The sequence below is a fragment of the Eublepharis macularius genome, chromosome 11, assembly GCF_028583425.1.
Source record: "Eublepharis macularius isolate TG4126 chromosome 11, MPM_Emac_v1.0, whole genome shotgun sequence".
NCBI classification, from domain to species: domain Eukaryota; kingdom Metazoa; phylum Chordata; class Lepidosauria; order Squamata; family Eublepharidae; genus Eublepharis; species Eublepharis macularius.
In genome coordinates this window covers 50,651,148-50,672,660 of record NC_072800.1, presented here as the reverse complement: position 1 = coordinate 50,672,660, position 21,513 = coordinate 50,651,148, and the positions used below count along the sequence as shown (strand labels likewise).

At 42.7% G+C, this 21,513-nt stretch overlaps 1 protein-coding gene across 2 annotated transcripts in view; it reads right to left on the bottom strand.

Annotated features, from left to right (window-relative positions):
* Positions 1-5,554: 5,554 nt before the first annotated feature.
* The window catches only part of IGF2BP3 (insulin like growth factor 2 mRNA binding protein 3), a 104,084-nt gene continuing 88,125 nt past the window's right edge, over positions 5,555-21,513 (bottom strand). For both annotated transcript variants that reach the window (XM_054991815.1, XM_054991816.1), the window contains exons 11-15: positions 16,568-16,687; positions 12,791-12,865; positions 11,027-11,158; positions 10,802-10,915; positions 5,555-8,153 (exon numbers count right to left, since the gene is read on the bottom strand). In XM_054991815.1, coding sequence (XP_054847790.1) covers positions 8,052-8,153; positions 10,802-10,915; positions 11,027-11,158; positions 12,791-12,865; positions 16,568-16,687 — 543 coding nt within the window. In that variant the 3' untranslated portion in view covers positions 5,555-8,051. The remainder of the gene's footprint in view (positions 8,154-10,801; positions 10,916-11,026; positions 11,159-12,790; positions 12,866-16,567; positions 16,688-21,513) is intronic.

Sequence of the window (21,513 nt, the reverse complement as noted above, 5' to 3'; positions counted from 1 at the left end):
TATCATTGTTTAGTGGAAATTATTTATCCCCAAGCAACAACTTGTGTGTGTCATCTGAATGAACCTTAAGCCTTGCATGATCCATGTAAGAGCTTTGAGATGTTGACTGGTGAACTGTATCCTGCCTTCAGGTTTGTTATAGTCTTAAAATGTTTAAGTGTCAGACTAGGATGTTGAAGGCCCAAGTTTAAATCTCCATTAATCTAAAGCTCATTGGATGACCTTGGGCTTACTGATATAGGTTAGGAAGCTCACCAGCTGATTAATCCTGTAAACCTAACTTACCTTACAGGCTTGTGATGAGGTTAGTAGAGAAGGGGAGAACTGTACACTGTTCTGTGGAGGAAGGGTAGGATACAACAACTAGAGTTTTCTTAAATTGAATGGTAGTTCAGTATAGAACTCAGTGAAAGTTTCAGCAAGGCCACACCATAAATCAGGACTAGTTTATTTGATCCTTTTGTTGTTGATATTACTCAGTTAATGCTTTTAGAATAACTTATTAATAAATCTTAAGGGATCAGTGTGTGTGTTGTATCACCTTATCCAAAAAGGCTGTGCAGATTAGGCACTCCTGTCCCTGTGTGCTTGGAATCTGTGATTGCCGTGTGCTGGCAAACTTGTGGGTTAGCCTCTTAGTGCGCACACTGATTGTGGCATGCTGAAGATTTGACCAGTTGCAGTTCAGCAATTAAAAGGTAAAAGTATGCCTGTATGTGGGCAGATCATGCTGTCAAACTATTTTGAGATCTAGGAGCTCTATTGTTGAAGATATTTTTAAATATCTTGTTATTTCTGCCATGGAAGCTTGCTTGGTGATCTTGAGCCAATCTCCCACTCAGCTTAACCAAGCTCACAGGGTTGTGAAGATAAAATGTAGAAGAGGTGATTGTTGTGAGCCAGTTTAGGTCCCTATTGGGGAGAAAAGGTGGGGTGCAAAGTGCTTATATATATAATTTTAGCCTTGGTTTTCCTGTTCACCTGCTAATTAGCATGAAATACATGCATGTATTTTTTAAAAAATTCCATGTTCTCCAAAATCTGCCTTAGGTAGTTATAAAAATGTTGGTATAAAAGCATTAAGGATAGTAAGTTGTTAACATGCTGCAGAAACCTTATTTCTCATGAAATTTTGTGTGAAGCCAAGCTCCAGGTCTGGGTTTAATTGCTAGAGGTGCAGAGAGCTAATCTACCTTCGATATAACATATCCAAGTATTAAGGGCTATTAACAAATCTAAACTAGAACAACAGTGATCTGCCAGTAATGCATTATCACATCCGAGTTTCCCTAAAATCAGTGCTTTTCAGTTTTGAGCTCTTACCAGAGGCAGTCTTGGTACTTCTGGGGCTCTAGGCAAAAGTGCAGGATGAGGACCCAGAATCACAGTAACCACCATCACTTTGCCAGGGCCAAACAAGGGGTGGTCCTTGCCTTGGGTGAGGTGAGTGGGAGCTGTCTGCCTGAGCAGAGCAGGTGAAGTAAGCATGAACGGCTGCTGCCTGAGTCCTGGACAAAAGGCATGAGCAGTTGTCACTGTGGACTGGTGGCCTAAACCTTGAGCAAAGTAAGCATGGCTGGCAGCAGGAACATGCTCTTCTCCTGCCCACCCCCCTTGTCCAGGGAGAGAGTGGCAGGGATGTGGGTGGTGAGGGTTCCAGTTGCCTAAGACCACACATAATGATTTTGTTTTAATCTTGCCTTTGGACCTTTATTACAGCTCCTCCTTACATTACCTTAAACTTTTACCTCAGGAGGACCTTGGTCACAACACTTTTTTCTCCACAGAGCTTCAAGTGTTCTCTACCCAGACGTATACCTTGAGAGCACCTTCCCTTTGGGGCTTGAATCCCACTGCTAAAACCACCTGTGGCATTTTGCCCCCTTTCTGTGACCTATATATTGTTGCTTCTCTGACTCAGTGTTCCCAAAAGGTTTGCACTGCCACCAAAGGCTTTTGCCTTAAATCTCTTCAGTAACTCATACTATAGGAAGGCTTGTTTATAGATGATAGTATGAAAGGGAGGGGGGCTGTGAGGTTAAAAAAGGATCCTTTTTGCTTACCCAAAAGTAGAATTTGTATACAAACGTGATAGTTGCAGAGTATTGATAAGCATACTGGTTTCAGAATAGGTTCATAAAGCTTTGTGGTTTCAAAGTAGTTAGATATTCTTAAAAGTATATTCAGAGATCCAGTCACAAAGGTTTCTATACAGATTTTCAATACGAACTCGCCCTTCTTTCACAGACATAGATTTACTCAGGCTTTTCCACACTGTTTTTTTCTGCATGGGGCTCTTTCATTGGTTCTAGTCCCATACTGCATCGACTTCTCTCCAGACTTCTGCACACTGTCAAAGTAACAATTCAGTCTCCAAACTGCTTCTCAGCCATTTTTGCATTCTACACAAAGGGTGAATCTGCCACAGAATTGATCTTTCCCTGACTTTTCTGCAGCTTTCTCCCCTGTGTGCATACCCTGATTTTTTTTCCAAGCAAAGTCAATCCAGGGTTTTGTTTTTGTTTTTTATTTTATTTTTTATTACCTACATTAACTAACAATACAGAGGGAAAGAAGGGGGGCAGGGGAAGGAAAGAAAAAAACAGCAACATATAACAACACTACACTACAAATAATGCTTTCCCTTCATACTGCCATTATTAAGAAATTAAAACTTTGTAAGATATTGATGGAGTGGTTGACCTTGCAAAATACAGATTACAATCCAAATTAAGTCTTCCTCCCCCCCCCCGGGCCTCGGACGCAGTTCTCTCTGAGCAGCTGCAACCGCAGTGCTCGTTCCCCCCCCCCTTCAGACTTCAAATCTTTTTCTTCTTGCTTGGTGTCTTGCTGAAATTCTTGGTTTTTGTCCTCAAAATCCCTTAGTTGATCTTCTGATGTTATCTTGTAAGCTTGATCTTTGTAACTAAACCAGATACCTTCCGGAAATAACCATTTATACTTTATTCCACGTTCCCTCAGAAGAGCTGCAAACCTTTTATACTTAAATCTCCTTTTTCGAACTAAGAATGGAACGTCCTTCAGTATCTTAACTTTATTACCCAGAAAGTCCAGATCCGCATTGTATGAGTTGTATAGGATAGTGTCTTGGATCCTCTTAGATGAAAAATCGATGATGATCTCGCGAGGCAGCTGACGCTTCGTTGCATATTTTGAAGAAGTCCGACAGACTTCCAAAATGGCGCTTTTTACCTCTTCTTTAGTTGCCCTCGCGGGTGTCCCCAATAGTTCCGAGGCCAGATCCCTTAAATCCTCATTTTCCTCCTCTTTCACGTTCTGGAGGCGCAAAATTGTCTGTGTTCGTTCCACTTGTAGCCCGATCAGCTGGTTCTCCACCAGCTTTAACTCTTTATTCGTTGCCCTCGCGAGTGACGCATTTTCCCGAGCAGACTTCTCTGCCCCCCCCCCTGCTACTTCCTTAATGGTTTTCACTTCGCTCTCAATTAAGCCCACCCTTTGATCTATTTCATTCAGCTTGTCAACAAAGGGCTTTATGGCTTCGATAACCAACCTCTTCACCAAGTCCTCGAGCGACTCTCCTTTCCCCTGCAGGGCAGCCGAGATTGACTTGCCCAAAGCGGGACTCTGCTTTTTCGCTGCCATTTTAGGGGGGGGGAACCGCCGACCAAATTCTGAAACTCAGCGAGGGGGAAGAACGAGCCTTCTTAGCTTCAGATCCCACCACTCCTTCGCGTGCGCTTGTAATAACAGAAGGGATTCGCTTACTTACAGGCTTCCGCCTAGTTCTGCTCTTTGCCGTTTTCCATGGCCCGGCAGCACTCGAGGTGCCGCGCACGTCTGCCGGCCTCCCAGGGTTTTGTTTTTGAAGTGCAGAATACTTTCTCCAGTCTGAGGCCTGGCCCAGACTTTTTCCATGCCTTTATCTCCCTGCATTCTGATTGGTTGAACAGCAACCAATCCATTTTTCCTGATTTTTTTAAAAAATAGCAACATTAATGTTTGTGCTTTAAAGAAAAAAAACTTGCAACTGCGGGTGTGGGGGGTGGAGGGAATGCAGCAATACGGCCAACACAAAAACTGCAGACAGTCATGAACCCCACTTGATAAAAGTTTTCACCTGTGCTTCCTGTACATTTTAGCCCATTTAAAAAAAAAATAAAACCAATGTTCGTACCATTAAAAAAAGGAAAAAAACCCTTAAGTTTCCTCAGCAATGTACTGAGAAAACTGACCAGTCCTCAAAGGCTGCAGCAGAAATGGGGCATTTTTTAAATGCAGAAATAAAAAACAGATACCACTTCAGTTTGAGCCCCTCAAAGTGTAGAATTAAAGAATCTAAGCAGTATGGGGCCAGAACTGATGAATAAAACAAATTCAATCCTCATGGGTTGAATACACTGGAAGCTCAATACAAAGTTTACCATGTGGAAGAAGCCCTAGATAGAAAAACCTCTCCCTGAGATATGCACACACTGACACGGGCTCTCAGAGTTTACCTGAAAACAAGAATTTCTCAGAACTCCACAGATTCACTGAACTTGACAGAATTAGGCTTCCATACAGACTTGGCCACTTTCTCTCACCACTTAGGACTAATAATATTTGATTTATATACTGCCCTTCAAGACAACTTAACACCCACTTAGAGTGGTTTACAAAGTATGTTATTATCATCTCCATAACAATAATCAGCCTGTGAGGTGGGTGAGGCTGAGAGAGCTCTGGAAGAGCTTTGACAGACCCAAGGTCATCCAGCTGGCTTCAAGCAGAGGAGTGGGGAATCAAAATAAAAACAGTTCACTTTGCCTGCTAAGGTACAGCTACTGTCCAATCAGAGCAGGTTCCAATCACCCATCCAGATCCCCTCATTCTCACCTGAGGCCTGCATTTAAATCCACAATAACAAAAATTTAAAAACCCACTTTAACCAGCAGAAATAAAACACACCTTATTTACATGCAAAACATTACATCATCCCAACTACTGTGTCATGAATTGGACTTCTACAGAAATGTTGAATTTTGGGATTTTGCTTAGCATCCTTTCTATTGCCACCAGAAGTGTGAGTTGTCTACCTATTTGAAATTTTGTATCACAATTCCACAGAATCAGTAAAGTGAAACATAGTGCCTGGGCCCACCATCTCAAAGTCGCAATTTTTAAAAAACCACTGGAAACTTTTTCGACATTCTGGAGCAAACAGCCAGCATTTCCTAGCCCATTGTACTGCAGGGGACGTACCCCCATTATCCTGACTGCTAAGTTTCTGAAGGAGTCTTTAAGGAATGTTAGTCTTCTGGACAATTCAAATGAACAATCAGGAGAAACAAAGGCCTCTACATATACTAAGTGTATGCTGTTGAAGTCTCTGTAAGCTAGCAAATACAGGAAATGTACAGTTGTGCAGGTAGGAGGGAGGCAAAGAATGAAGCACCACAGAATAGCAGTAGCTCTTTCACAAGGATCTTGTGAATAGGATTTTTTTTTTCCAAACTGGGCCACAATTGTTCATTGCCATGTTAAATCAACTTCAGAGCAGGAAATACACACACACACACACACACACACATGATGATAGGAGTTAAACTCTTTATTCCATTCAGAGGCACCTGGCAAGTGAAGCTGCATTGGGGGCACATTACAGAAGAGAAATGATCAATACTTTTGTGAATACTGCAGTCATTTACAGAATAAATTCCTAGCTATGTCCAAATACTCCAAGTTACCAAATCTCAGATGAAAGTAAAAGACATGATTTACCACACTAAAGTCTAGAAATTTAAGAGAAATGACAATATTTAAATCAGCAGATGTAAATGCAGCACTTATTATGTAAATAAATCTGTTGTGGAAAACAATCAAATCAACCTTTCCCCAATATTAAGAAAATATTGGATTTAGACAACAAAACTTCACACTATGACCTTCTTATACTTCAGTAATTGTAAATTCATTGTAAGAAAAAAATTCTCCTAAAGATTAGGTAAAAGTACTGCCCAAAACCAAAAAAACCCCTTCCATTTTTTCCTTCTGCTAAACTACAACATAAATTTGTGGTTCTTAAACCAATTAGTAAAGAAAAGATGAAGTAAAAAACACCAGACCATTTTTCAAAAGTTATCTAACCTGTACAATAATGATCTTTGGGAAAATGATCTATTCTATGTAGAAATGCCTCTATTTTAATATCAATCTAAGAGGTAGATCAACAAAATGGTGAAACAAATTTCTGTTTTGCTAATTGTGCCCCTCAAATCAGTGCAGCGTAGCAATTCCAATCTTCTCATGCACAGAAACATCACAAACAAAAGGGTCCGAGGTAATAGCATGGCTCGTGCACACGGGCAGGCGTGCACACGCACAGCAGTCTTTATGCACCATGTGTTGCCACATTGTTAAAACTGAGGTAGACTGAAGTTTATTGTAGAAACTTGAATGCATATTACCACAATCATGATTCAAATTACATTCTGAAATTAAAAAAAAAATTTGGTAAATTTCTGTGATCCCTGCCTTTTGTTAAGTTCTCTTCCTCCTTTCATGGTTAGTTGCAGAATGTGCATAAATCCTGCTGTATCTATTCTGTAAGCCAAGCTTCAGGTTGTATTAATTTATTTAAAAAAAACAAAAAAGAGAAACCTTCGAAGTGGCTTAAGTGTGGCCCTTAGTTGCGGCTGGATATGTAAACTTAGCCTTTCATTACCTTTAAATGTGACCAAACAGTGTTTGATCTATCCTCCCCTCCCCTATATTGTGGTAACTGAAAACAGTCTGAAGCAATCTGCTAGAGAGCGGAGAAACCACACCTCCAAGCTGCTCCAGCAGATCAAGCATCCTACTAAACTGAAGATGAAGCTTGCTCTTTGAAACAGAACAGCAAAGTACAAATGGGCTGCAAATGCTTTTTAAGTGTAGTATTAGTAGGTAGGTAGTGATGGTCAAAGGCACAAAGGGTTCATGCATTCAATCAAGTAGTACAAGAATTTTTTTTTCCAGTCTGCAGACTTTCTAAAATTTACCCCCAAGTCCCAGCCTCTTGCCATCACTTCCTTGTTCTGTTCCCAACAAAGTACCATCACAAACTTTTTCATCCCATTCTAAAAGAAAAATCATGGCATTGCTGCTATTCAGAATGTTGGCATTTGTTTAGGTATCGTTTAAACATTCTCTTAACTCCCCCCTCCCCCAAACAAATGATTGTGTTGAAACCCTCAGATATAATCTGAGACTATAGTTTTTCCATCTCACTCCCATCAACCAGCAGCTAGAAGTGATCTACTATATTTCCCTCCCCCCCCAATCAATAAATTCTGTAGTACTTCTAGCTGCTGGCTGATCAAATTTTACTTTTTTTAAAAAAATAAAATGCTCAAGAACTATTAGCTTTATAAAGTATACAAAATACCCAAAAGAAAAAAAAAGCAAAAAAGGAACAATTTCTTATTTGAGGTATTAAATGCCTGAGGTAGTTTAGTAAAATGCATATTTATCTGTTCATGCCCTGGCCAACACCATTCAACACTTCCCTTAGTTTATACATGGCAGTGTTATGTAAAAATGCAACCAAATGTTTTAAAAGAAATGCCACTTGGTTTACATTGGGAGTAACACTTAACCTCTTTCTCAATGCCCTTGTTCTAAACCCAAACCCTCCCAGAATCCCACCCTTTCCATTGTCTTTTCTTCTTTTACAAGTGGACCTAGAAGAGCAATGCCTTTTCTTTTTTTTTTAAATCAGTGAACTCAAAAGAGAAAGCTTCATTAAACCAAGTTCTAAAATTGCTGGGGAATAGTAAGAACAATAAAAGAAGACTAGTGAGTTTATGCTGAACCGTGAGAATAGAACAAAAAGGGAAGTGAAGGGGTCCTTAGTTTAAAGCTGGGTTTCAAAAGTAAGAGAGCCTAAAGAATACATTCTCAGAGACAGCTTGCCAAGTGTGGCCTGGTCCTCAGACAAGTGACTGGCTTGGTGAAACTTCTGCATACAACTCCAACAGGTGCCCAGAACCTGTCCATAACAGTCTCTCTTTGGTCTGGCATCTGTCTCTGAAGGGTCTTTTCCTAAGCGTTTATTTTCGTCTTTGCTGAGCCGATCCACTTTGCGCTGTCTTTTGCTGTTGTTGCTGCCTCCTTACCTGAGCCAGTATTTCCTGAATTTTCCGCTGGGCAAGCTGCAGTGCAATGAAATTGATGGTCAGTTCCAGCCACCACCTTTTATGTTAAATTAACTTTTCATATCTTTTCACTTTCGCATCCCCTGCATCTCAACTACAGCTGGGACTATAAAATTTTACAGAGCAGAGACTGCATTATCTTATTTACTCAAATAAAAGACAATAAAAACCCTTCCCAGCAGCTTTTTAAAAGGGCTTTTTTCCCTCCTAAATTCAGATACAAATACTCTGAGCCTGTAGAGAGAGGCAAGAGGGTGTGCCGCTTGGTCACAAAGGATGAAAGCATTGCCAGCGCACTCTTTTCCTTAATGCTTTGTGGCTTAGCCAGAAAACGGGGAGGGAGAGAAAGGCCATCCTCAGTAAGCTGGGAAGGGATCTGGAAAATGCCCATTGTAACTGAGTTGCAGGGCACACATTTGCTTGGCAAGAAAATGCAGAGGGGAAGAAAGGCCAACCTCTCCATGAGCTGTGACGGGGGCTGGAAAAAGCCTTTTGCAACCAAGTTGCAGGGGTGGTGGTTAGGGCCAGTATCAGCACACTGCAAAGGTGAGGCAGCTGCCAAGGCTTCTGGTGGGGACCAATGCTATTGACTCTCTATTCACGTGTCTCCTCTGATGCCTGCACTCAACCCTTCCACTGCCTTCTTGTGAGTGCTTCGTCACCTCTGCTCCCAGCTTCCTAGTGCTGCTAGAGAAGGGCATATGGGTAGTGCACAAAGCATCAGCATTCCTGGTGGCCATGGCAGTGGCACTTCTAGTCGTCCCACTACCTAATACTGTCGGGGAAAGGGCATGCAGACAGTATGAGCAGTGATGACTGAGATGGTGGGAGAGCTTGCGAGTGGTCAAGGAAGGCTGCACAGGCAGGTGCGGGTGCATGGGTGGGAGGACAAGAAGGGGAGCCTAGTGGACACAGGGCAAGCCCTGAGCGCTCTTTGCTCAGGGTCCCCCAAAACCTGGAACTGGCCCCGGCAATGGTGCATTCTCTTCCTTGGTGCTTTCTGGCTCTGGATACACTGAGCTGGTAGAGAGGCACAGAGGCAGGCCCAGAGGCAATAGCTGCTGTGACAACTGACTCCTGCAAAACTTGCAGCTTAGGATGGGAGATGGGAAGATATTGGTTGGAGGAGACACACCTCTGGCTAGCCTCTTTTGAGGGGCATGGGTTGTCTTAAATTCAAGGTAATCTGTTTTTATGTATAATTCTCTTTTTTCAGGAGTCATCTTACATTTGGGGGTGTTTTCCTTTTAACTATATACAGTATGTATTATATTATATCATGTCCTGTAAACTGCTGTCACAAGCCTAAACAGAGGCAAGCAGGATAGGTTCCACAAGAGATTACAAAGGGGAAGGGAACAAGGCAATCTCTATTCTTACAGAGTCAGGGCAAGAAATGGTGGAGCTCTGGGAATACAGAAGTAGCTGCCTGTTCATCTAGGTAGTCTTCGCAACTGTCCCAAATGCAGGGATTTGGGGACAGGAACCTGCTTATCTAACCCTGAACTTGAGCAGAACTTTCCCCAGCGCTAACCCCTTAACAGCACTCCCTCCCCAAACCAGGATGGTATGAGCTGTTAGGGGTTCTGCCTTCTTTACAATGTTGTCTGAAGAGATTAATTATTTTAATTTCATTTATACACTGCCTTTCTCCCCAATGTGGACCTCAAGTGGCTTGCATCACCCTGCTCTCTTCCACCCCCCCCCAAACAATCCTGTGAAGTAGGTTAAGGCTGAGAGCTTGTGACTGGCCCAAGGCCACCCAGCAAGCTTCCATGACAGAGTGAGGAACCAAACCTGGGTCGCCCAGATTCTAGTTTGTCATTCTAGCCACTCTATCACACTGGCTCTCTAATAAATTATAATTATATAATTTATCTAATTATAATAAATCCCCCTGAGTCTTGAATCTATTTCAATTTCAAAGAGGTCAGGACTCTTAAATTCATAGCTTCCCCGAGTATGTGATGTTTGTGGGGGCTTTTGTTGGAACCTATCTGATCATAATTCTCCCCCATCCCACTATTATAAACAGTCAAGGTTAATTCTACTCCTTGCCCCCCAACATACACATCCTGTTTTCCTTTACTTCTCTCTCTCCTAACTGACACTTGGTCTTCCAGCAGGGTTTTGTTCTTGTTATTAAGTTAGTTTTAAATTTTTACAGATTAATATTATTCTGCATATCCTAGGAGTATGTAGAAATCCCTTCCTTATCTGTGAGTGGCCCTGTCTCACTGCCCTCTTTTAGGCACAGGACCATGATGTTTTCTGTTAGGATAAGTGACTTTTTCCCTCATCAAGATTGCAAAAGGAATGATTTAATAAAACATCCTATTATATAAAAAGCAAGCTGTATTGGTGATGACTCACCTTTTATCCTGGTGCTGCTGTGGCGGGAAAGCCAGGCACAGCAGCTCGTCCCTTTGGAGGGTGCTCCTTTTTCTAGAGTCCATTTTTTAAAAAACTGACTTGGTTGCTAGTAGGTATATAAGTGCAATAATTTCATTCTAAATCATTAAGCATGGTTTTATTCCCCTCCTAGTGGTACTAGTTCAGTCAACTGGACAGAATGACCAAACATTAAAAAATACAAAGAATTCCATTCAAGTAATTTTTCCTTGAGTTTAAAAACATCCACCTACCTGACATGCATAGAAATGGCCAGTAATTTTCACCACCACCTGATCATTTTCATCAGGTGTCTGGTCACGAGGAACAACAACTTCTGCACTTGTCAAATTCTGAAGCTCATTTACCTGTCAAAAAACAAACCCAAACAGTAAAATCACTGCACCAGACTACAATGTTTTATAACACTGGACAAGAGAAAAGTTTTTATATTAATCAATTTTTCTTCAGAAACTTGCCGTTTTGCCTCCTTTACCAATAACTCTACCAGCAGCATAGGATGGTACTTTTATATGAGCTTCTAGTTTCACTTCTTCTTTAGGTCCGAAGAAATTTTCTTCTTTAAGTTTTCCATAGATTCTTCCTTGAGCCTGTAAAATGAACAATATCCCCAATTATCACATCAGTTCTATTATAAACTCAGTTCTATTACATATGCACTCTATTAAAAACTTAAGGCGCTATAGAAATATTTGTCAGTTACAAAAGCCAGGGGAATTGGAAGGGGTGAATTTTTATTTCTTTGGATTTACTGCCTTACCATCATCACGGATACTCTATTTAGAAGAACACAGTGATAGAAATGAATCTCAACAATCAAAACACCATTTAAATTCTTTAATTAGAACGTTTACAGTTCTTGTCAGTCCATATTCTGCAAAACAGTGGGTACCACAACAATGTAGCTGTTTTTCTAGCTATGCTTAGAATCTAACAAGTGCAGAAACCACAAGGACTTGTGGGGGTGTCTTATTTTCCCCTCCTCCACTATTTCATCTTTCCCTTCTTTTAAAACTCTTAAAACCCTTTCCTTGCTTCTTTCTTTCCTTCCTACCCTCCAGCACACCTACCTTTATGCTTCCTACCCTGTCTTCAGCTTTCCCTCTTTCTCTCCACCAGCAGCCTCTACCCAGAAAAACGATGGCCCTGTTGTGTGGTGTCAGCTGCTGGGCCAGGCTCACTTGTGCAGTAAAGAACCCACAAGGAATTGCAAGAGGCATCTCATTTTCCCCAGATCCCCTTCCTCACACTATGTCCTCTTTCCCTTCTTCTCCTGGAAATCCCCATGCCCTCACCTTGCCCTGCTTCCTTCTCTCTTTCCACATTAAGAACTGTGACAGGAAACAAATATGAAACATCACGACTTTAGTTAGAATTTGTGGATTTATTTGAATATCAACGTGTATATTAGGCTGTATAAAGTTTGGGATTACTAGCTGCTTCAGGGCTGAGCAGGAATTTTTTGGGAACTGACTAATTGGTTATAAGGGAGGGGTTTTTTGCCTGTTTCATGTTGTATTTGGGAGCTTAAGCTTATTGAAATAGAACTGGGCTGAATCCACACATCCTGGCATAGCGCTAAAGTGTCGGAACAATAGCGTCTTCTTGGCGCAATTTCTGACGTCATTGCACCACGAGAGCGGAATCGTGGTGCGATAATGTCAGAAATCGTGCCAGGAAGATGCTATTGTTCCAACAGTTTAGCGCTGTGCCGGGGTGTGTGGATTCAGCCCTGGTTAGAGCAGACTGAAGGCTCTAACTGAAGGGGATAGATATTAAGCTAGCATTAGAGTGGGACAAAGTCAGAGCTGAGGAGGACTTGCATAAAACTTAGGGTAGTTCATATGAAAATAAATAAGTAAAAACGTGCATCTTTGATTCCTTTAAAAAACATTTTAAAATACATAAATAGAATTTTTAAAAAACTGAGATGGGCAAGAAAGCTTAGCAAGCACCTTCAGGTATTTATTGATGAAGAGAGTTCGGCTAAGCCAACTGCTTATCAGGTGTACAGCTGGGGGAGGGGCGGACATGGGGAGGGTGCTCCCTTACTAATAATGGGGGGAGGAACTGGCATATCTTGTGACTATTCATCTTCCAACTCAAAGCTCAATGAAATCAAAACAAGCACAGCACTTCTGCAAAGTTTAGAAGAGGCAGCTGTAGCCATAAGAGAGGCTTCTCTGACTGCAAAATGAAGTAAGACTCTTAGAATGCAGCACCTTGAACTGTGCCTCCGGTGGTCCCGTGATTATCACCATTCTTAGCTTAGCATCTGGTCCTTCAGCAGGCGCAATCTGGAACATATTAATTAAGTAAAAATGACTGATAGGTATTATGGAAGAAATTCTGATGTACAGTGCTGAAAAAACATTTTCCCAATACAAGCAAACTAGCAATATTAATAAAAAAAGATTCACTTGCATCTTAAAGCTCCTTATTTTACCACTGATTAAAGGAAATACCAGCCCCACCAGCATACAATTCCAGATTATTTTAATATATTATACAGTATAACTTGTCAATGAGTTCACTCAAACCTACATAGAAACATTTAGTGTTACAGACTATCTTAGAAAACAGAGCTAGAAAAAATTGAAAACTAAGACAGCAGTTGGAAGATTTCTGCAGTGCTATTAGAATCTAAGGAGAAGCAGGGCTTTTTTTCAGTGGGGACGCGGTGGAACAGAGTTCCGGCACCTCTTGAAAATACTCGGCAATAATGCGTGAAAATAATAATATTTCAAAGAATCCCATGTGTTTCTTCCTCATTTACCTCTTGAGAGTTCCTGAGGAGAAGTTCTTGTCATATATACCAAAATAACTAAAATTTCCTTTAACCAAGTACTAAAGATTATTTCTAATCATGAACTTCTTAAATTTAAAACACACTTTTCTACTAAAATGAAGCTGTTGTTGCCAAGTAGGCCCCCTCCCCTGCTTTAAGGCCTGCCATGAACTGTGTTAAAGTTTCCTGCGTTACTGTTTCACTGCTGCACAAAGATTGCTTTGCACGTGTGTGCTCTGATACACGTGTCTGTTTCCTGCCTGCGTGTCAATTACCCTGCTGCTGTAATAGACTGTGTAGTTTACTGACTCCATGTTTGGATAACTGCACAAAGGACTCTTTTTCTGGGCAGCCCTGCCCTGACCTGTATCTGGAATTCCTAGTGTGTGTTTGGACTCTGTTACAAATGTGCCCCATGCCTACATTGCCATCTGCCACGGACCGTGCCTGTTCCCTGCTTTGGACTGTGTTTTAAAGTACTGTTCCCCCTGCCTCCATGGAAGCCTGCCTCATATGGGCCCAAGCCGCTGCTAGCAGCCGGGCGCCTGCCGGGGAAACCTCCAGCGAGCCTGGCTAGGCGCTCCCTGGCCAGTTCCCGCCTGGAGCCTCCCGCGAGCCGGTCCCCGAGCTTGCCCTCGCTACCGGGCAGCCTGCTATCCAGCCCCAGCTATGCCCAGCCGGCATCCATGTTCTCAGGCAGCCAGAAGACCCTGGGAAGAAGACTGCTTTGAGAAGTCATTTCGGCGAAGCGGGCACACCACATCCGCAGCGAGAGCCCCTCGCCCCGCTCTGCATATCTTAGGAGCCGCCCCGGAGAAGAACTAAGTGCCGACCATCCCAAGCACTTAGAGAATGCATCTCAAAGAAACCTCCGCATTCCAGAAGCTGATGACATCAGGACAAGCCCTGTCCGCTGGAACATCCTTTCAGCCCACTTGGATTTCCCCCTCCCTCTTTTGTCCCCTCTTCCTGAGGTGTCACTTATCACAATCTGATTACCAAAGTGGCCCATCCAAGCCATTCAGTAGCCCATTAGACCCTTTGTTTTAATCTGTGAGAACCACCAAGTACAGCACCAGCCCCAGGGTATGTTTTGGGGTATTTAAGCTGGTCTCCCAGACCACTCGGTGCCTCGGCCATTCCCTATCCAGACCTCCTTGCTGTCCGTCTGTGGTCCCAGTGCTGGCATTGGGCCACCCTCGCTGCTGTGTCTCTGCTTCGCTCCAGGATAAGTGAGTATTTCCCTTATCATCGTTGGGAACCAGCTAATGCGAACGTCTCTGTATTTCATACCCTGTATTTCTTAGGTCTTGTGTGTTCTCTGTATGCTTGTGCAAGTTTAGGCATTACGCCACACTTAATACACGTGTTTGGAACTTATTCGTTGTCTGCCTCTTTTTCACTAGAGTGTCTGGGATCGGGACCTCCGTAAACATAGGTTATGATCCGCGCTTAATATTAAAGTTACAGACTGCTATAGCTAATTCCCCATTACAATAAAGAGCAGTTCTGGTAACACTGTTGCTAATTTGATGCCTAAACTTTTCTTTATTCAACAGGCAAGATAGATTTCAGATTGCTGATTCTAAAGTGTATTAAATGGGTAAGCCCCCTAGAAATTGGCCTTTCCAAAGAGGTACAAATTACTTGTTCCTATTTTGACTTAAACACCTGGATCAACATAAGCACAACTGTTTCACTTCTCATGTTTGTTCATTAAAATACAAGCCTCCAGAGACCTGCAACAACATGTTGTGCAACATTTCAGCTTACCCAATGAGGGCAGCAAAAGGAGAGTCTGTTTCAACCTTTACAACCATCCTTGGGTAAGATGGGGGGGGTTAGAGAGTGCCAAGATTGTCCCAGCAGTTGCAGGATTGGAAAGGCAGACCTGCGGGTGCTGCAGGAGAGACCCCCCACCCTCACTTTCTCAACTCTCATTTTCCCCTTCATCAATCCTTCTATAGTACAGTAGCAGCAGAGCAGGACAGCCAACTTTCCCTGGCACCTAGCTGATATGGGAAAGGGAGACAGAAGCTGAAAGCCAGCAGGTCTTACTCTCAGCTCCAAGGAAGGAAGGCCTGAAACAGAACCGATGCAGGGTCCATTTTCCACTGCAAGCTTTATCACCCCAATCATTGGTTACTGATCGAAGGGGAATGTTTGAGCTTGGAGGGGAAGATGCATCTGTATGAAAATGCCTGCCCTTGTCCTTGCTGCTGATTGTACTGACCTCACACTATGTAATCCGCCTTGAGTCTCAGTGAGAAAGGCGGACCATAAATGACATACATACATACATAAACAAGGTGCCTTACACTCACAGCTCAGACTCCCGGTCAAAGACTAGGGTGATTCATAGTGGAAAGTGGGTTCTGTTCCAAATTCCCTCATTGGCCAGCTAATCAGGGGGTTGCTGGACTCCCTTCCTCTCCAGGCCTTCTCCTCCCTTCCCCTTCCTCCACTGCCTCCTCTCATTGCCATTTCCTCTCCTCCCTCTGCTGCTACCACCTATACTTCATGTCACTGCTGCCTCTTCCTCCTTTCTGTTGCTGCCTTCCTTCACTGCCACCGCAGCCATGCTCCCCTTCTGGTTTTCTTCTCCATACCTGGGAGAGTTCCCTTTTTTAAAAAAAGTGCCAGTGTGTACAGCATTGCTAGGCAACACCACAATGCCAGAGTGTGATCTCATGAAATGTTGGTCAACTTTTCTTTGTTGCTGTTGAAGTTATGATGTGTGGTACACAAACACTGCTTTTTTGGTTTGGGGCATGTGTGTGGTTTTTAAAGCTGATTTCCCCTCTCCACTTTTTGTATTCCTGCAAACAGCCATCCCACCCCGTCCAATTAGTACATCACCTTTAGGGACATGTTCAGAACAAACATATATACATGAAAAAGTAACTTTTAACCAAGTAACTTAAACCGTGTGTCAAATTTTTGTACAAACAAGTGTATTACATGTCAGAACTACCAAAGGTAGCGAGGAGTTTCAAGTTTAATTTTCATGTCTCAAAGAATTTTTAGAAATGTGTTTCTAATTATCTTTTATCTGAAGAAGCTAGTAAGATGCATTCCATAAACAGCAGGTACATTTACTACTTCAAATTCAAAGCAATGCATCTGATACAGAACAGAACATGACCTGTAGAAACTTGCTGGAACACTCGTGAAGACTAGGGATAAATGAAGTTGATCACTTCAATATTACCTTTATAGATGCACCTGCAAAACGAGAAAGTTGTTTGATGTGCTGCCCCTGCTTGCCAATAATGGCCCCCACTGCCAAGGCTGGGATGAACAGATGAACAGTCTCAGATTCTGGCTGTTGCTGAGGCAGAAAAGAAGGGGGGGAGGGAAGATAGTTTATTGTCTATTTGAACAGAAATCAGCTGTAAAAGTGAGGCTAAAAGAAACAAACATGTTTTGATTTCCAAGCATCAAGTATCTCATGCTGAATAACTTGTTTGAAGAACAGGGATATCTTTAAAAAAACATCAATCTAAAGGATTTCTAAATGATAATCTAAAGGACATAAATTTGGGGGACAACTGCAACTGCTTTATGCAAAAAGGAAAAAAATGACATTTTGTTTCAACTACATTGTTACAGTTCACTTTTAGACATAGCAGAACCACATTAATTTTTAACAATGATATTTTATAAGGATGATCACCTCTACATTCATGTAATTGCAAAACAATTATATATCCTTCAAATCCATGAAATGCCTATAAATATAGAACTTTCTGAAGTTATTTTACTAACATATGGGTCTCTGAGTGAAAGAAACGCAAGTAATAGATTATCATGTGTCTGGATGGAGATTCGCAGTGCAATCGTAAAAAGATTTACTCCAGTTTAAGTTCATTGAAGTAAATGTGCTTAGATTCAAGTAATTTTGCTTAGGATTATACTGCTTGGTCTAGATGACATTTGGCCACTATATCCCTTTCTCAAATCTATGATTCTGTACATACAAGTGGGTACCTGCAAATTGCAGCACTATGCAACACACACCCATTACCAGCACAACTACTCCAAAAAGAAAAATATAGCTCTTACACAGTGCCTTAAGTTGTTTTCCCTCTTCATTTGGCATGACATCTTCACAAAGACTAAAAACATTTCAGTGTAGTTATACTATCTTTCAAGACTATCATAAAAATTGAAAAACTCCATCAAGAGAGTAGCACTCAAAGTATGTACAAGAAGCAGTCAGTAATTGAGCATTTATTGCAAGAAATAGAATCTGGAAACCCAATGCCTTTCAGCTATATATAGCTCTGAATCAGTATGGAGGGAATAGAAAATAGATGGAATATAAATTGTTATAAATCTACATTAAAACTGAGTTGATGCAACAATTCTGGTACCTTTATAGAAATGATTTAGTCATTTATATTGGCCTGCATATTGGGTTGATAACTTAATTTCAATACTCATTCTCAGTATTACTGTTGATGAAAACAGACCTCAAGAGGTGTTTTTTCTGGTGTTTCTTGTGATAGAGTTACCTCTGCACTCAGCTGAAGTCATCTTTTTAATCATTTTCTTCATTAATTTGTCTCAACTGCACTTTGTTTTTCAAATAAAATAACCCCTTCCCACAAAAACCCAAAGAACTAAACCAAACCCAAACTAGTTTCAGCTGTGATAGAAGCTGGAAAGTACTGAAAAGAAATGTTGTGCTATGCTAGCATAATTCTGTTTATTTAGTATTGTGCTTATTTGCAATTTTGTTTACAGAAAAGTAAGGCATTTATATTTTTAAACCTCTTATATATGCCAAATAGCACAATTTTATATGCAAAATTATAAATGATATATTTTATGTTCATAAAGCAGTGGAATAACTTTATATTTGTAAGAACTGCATATTTTATTTTTCCCCATTTTAAAAAAAGGTTTTGGGAGGCATGGTTTCAAGAACCACAATTTTACATTTCTAGGTAGAAAAGGGAAATTAGAGACTTATCTGTGAATCTGGGCTCCAAGGGAGGAAAAACAGCTAGCATGGAGAAACATAGGTTTCGATTTCAAACTGGAAGAGGCAAGGTTTCATAACTTGCTTCCCAGATACATAAATCAAGAAAACGCCTGTCAACTGGCACAACAAGAAAGAGCAAATAATTGACAAGTAATAAGTCTCCTCTACCCTGACCAGGATGGTCCAAGATAGTTTGATCTTGTCAGATTTCAGAAGCTAAGCTGGGTCAGCCCTGGTTAGTACTTGCCTTGCCTTGAAAACGCTATAGAATTGTGACTTGACAGCAATTTCCACCAGCGCTACATCTCTCCCCCCACTCCCCCAACAGCAGCTTCCTGAGAAATGATGCCACCAGTCATGAAGAAAGAGATAGGACAGGACACAATGATCTTTGACTAGGAGTGACTGTCTGATTGCCAGGTGCTTAGTCATTCCTTAGTGTTTCCTCTCCAGCTCTTTTGTCCTGAAATGTAAGCCACTTCCCAATTGCCTCTGATGTTTGTAGAGGTTTTGGTTCTACCTGTGAAGAATTGAGATTGCTTACTATTATAGAGGGATTCCTTTAGAATTAGTGGTTGGGGAAAATATGGGCTTCTTTTCAGAGGAGACATTGCTCCTGGCTAGGTACCAATGTCAAAGTGCGCCTTTGGGAAACCTTTGTCTAAATGAAATAGCTGTTCTGTCTCTTGAAAAAAGATGCTGGGGACTCACTAGTCTAGGAATGGGAGTGGAGTTAAGAAATCTGCTGAGCCACATTTTAATGTTTTTGCCATATAAATAGCTTGTGTTTTGTTTCTGCTGGTTAATGTGGGGTTTTTGAATATTTGTTACTGTGGTTTAAAATGCAGGGTTGAAGTAAGAAGGTAGGGGGCTGGATAGGTAAGTGAAGTGTGCTGTGACTGAATGGCAGCTGTACCGTAGGGGGTGGAGTGAACTGAAGGCTTAGTCAGAGGGCAGAAGGAAAGTTTAGTTAGTCGAGTTCAGTCCATCAGAGAGTCTACTTCAGAAAATCTGTCAAGTTCAGTGAGTCTGTGTGGAAAAGCCTGAGTGAAACTGCGTCTGTGTGGGTGAGAGGAATGTTTATTCTGTTATTGAAGAGCTGAGAAAAATGTGTCTTTGTGAATGAGCCTGTTTATTACTTCTAGCCTAAGAGGCAACCTGTGTGGAAAATCACTCTTTGTGAGTGGTTCTGTAAATTTAAGGATGTGGACTTAATTTGAAACCACCAAGCTTATGAACCTACTATGAAACCAATACATGTACCAATACTCTGCAACAATAACACATATGCACTTATAAATGAACTAGAAACAAAGCCCGTTGTGGGAAAAAATACAATGGGCTCTAGAAAGGGGAGAGCGGGCAGGCAAGCATTCAATCCTCCCCTGTCACTGATCCCGGCCAGTAGAGGAGGGAGGTGGGCATTGCCACCTGCTCTGCACCTGATCTCAGCAACGTGAAGAGGTGGTGGGCTTTGCTGCCTGCTGCATGCCTGATACAGGCCGGGTAACGGGGGACAGGCATTGCCACCTGCTCCGCTTCTGATCCCAGCCAGGTGAAAAGAAAACAGGCATTGCCTTCTGCTCTGCACCTGATTACGGCTGGGTGAAGGGGGACAGGCATTGCTGCCTGCTCCAAGCCTGCTCCCAGCTGGCTGAAGGGGGGTGGGCATTGCCACCTGTTCCCTGCTGGGTGAAGAAAGGAGTGGGCATTACCTCCTGCTCCTCGCCCGACCCTGACAGGTGAAGGCAGGTGGTGGGCTTTGTTACGTGCTCCACTCCTGATTCCAACTGGGTGAAGGGGGTGCAGGGATTGCCACCTTCTCTGCTATTCTGGCAGGTTGAAGGGGGGGCAGAGATTGCTGCCTGCTTGGCGCCTGATTCCGACAGGGTGAAAATGGGGTGGGCACTGCCACCTGCTCAGTGCCTTATTCCAGTAGGTTGAAGGTGGCGTGCATTGCCACCTGCTCCACTTCTTATCCTGGCTGGGTGAAGGCAGAAGGGAATTGCCTCCTGCTCTGTGCCTGATCCCACCCAGGTGAAGGCGCCGGGCAGGCATTGGTACCTGATCCTAGCTGGGTGAAGGGGGTGGGAATTGCCACCTGCTCTGCTCCTGGTCCCACCTGGATGAAGGGGGTGGGCAGTGCCACCTGCTCCACTCCTAATAACAGCTGGATTAAGGCAGAGAGTGGGAATTGCCACCTGCTCCGCTCCTATTACCAGCTGTGTTAAGGAGGGAGGTGGGCATTGCCATCTGCTCCGCTCCTGATCTCAGCTGGCCAAAGAGGGGCGGTTATTGCCACCTGCTCCGCTCCTAGTATCAGCTGGGTTAATGCAGGGGGCAGGCACTGCCACCTGCTATGCTCCTAATACCAGCTGGTTTAAGGCGGAGGGTGGGCATTGCCTCCTGCTCCGCTACTAATACCAGCTGGGTTAAGGTGGTGGTGGGCATTGCCACCTGTTCCACTCCTAATACCAGCTGGCTGAACAGGGGGCGGGCATTGCCACCTACTCTGCTCCTAATATCAGCTGGGTTAGGGTGCAGGGAGGGCATTGCCAGCTGCTCTGCTCCTGTTCCCAGCCTGGGCTTCCCACCACGGCATGTTTTCTGGAGCGATATGGTGAGTTACCTGGGCTTTCCTCTACAGCATCACCCTCTGGTGGTGCACCAGGGTATAAAGTGAGTTGTCTGAAACACGTTTACTCAATTATATAGTAAGATTCTATTTCTGATTATGCAAAACGCCTTGTTTCATCTGGAATATAGGACCCCCCCTTTTTTTTTACCTCACAGCCACCTCCACATGCTAATCGCTCTGTCTAGTACTGAGCAATTCGCTATTTGATATGCCAAATATATAGCCCCCCCCCCCACACCCAATAATAGGGAATCCTGACAATATTTGGGATCCCAAATGCCTATTCAGGATTATCTGGTAAATGCAGCTCCAGCCACTTCCAAACATTTCCAAGCATTTCCCCCCTACATTATTCGCTATGGGGGAACTTATCTGGGGAGCTGCAGGGGGGTTAAGAAAACTCCACCAAAATTGCAGAGAATCTAGTGCTGATTGTCCACTAAAGACACACCAAGTTTCAAGAAGATTGGACTCAGGGGTCTATTTCTAGGGGCCCTTGAACAAGCTGCCCCCACCACAGTCTCAGGAT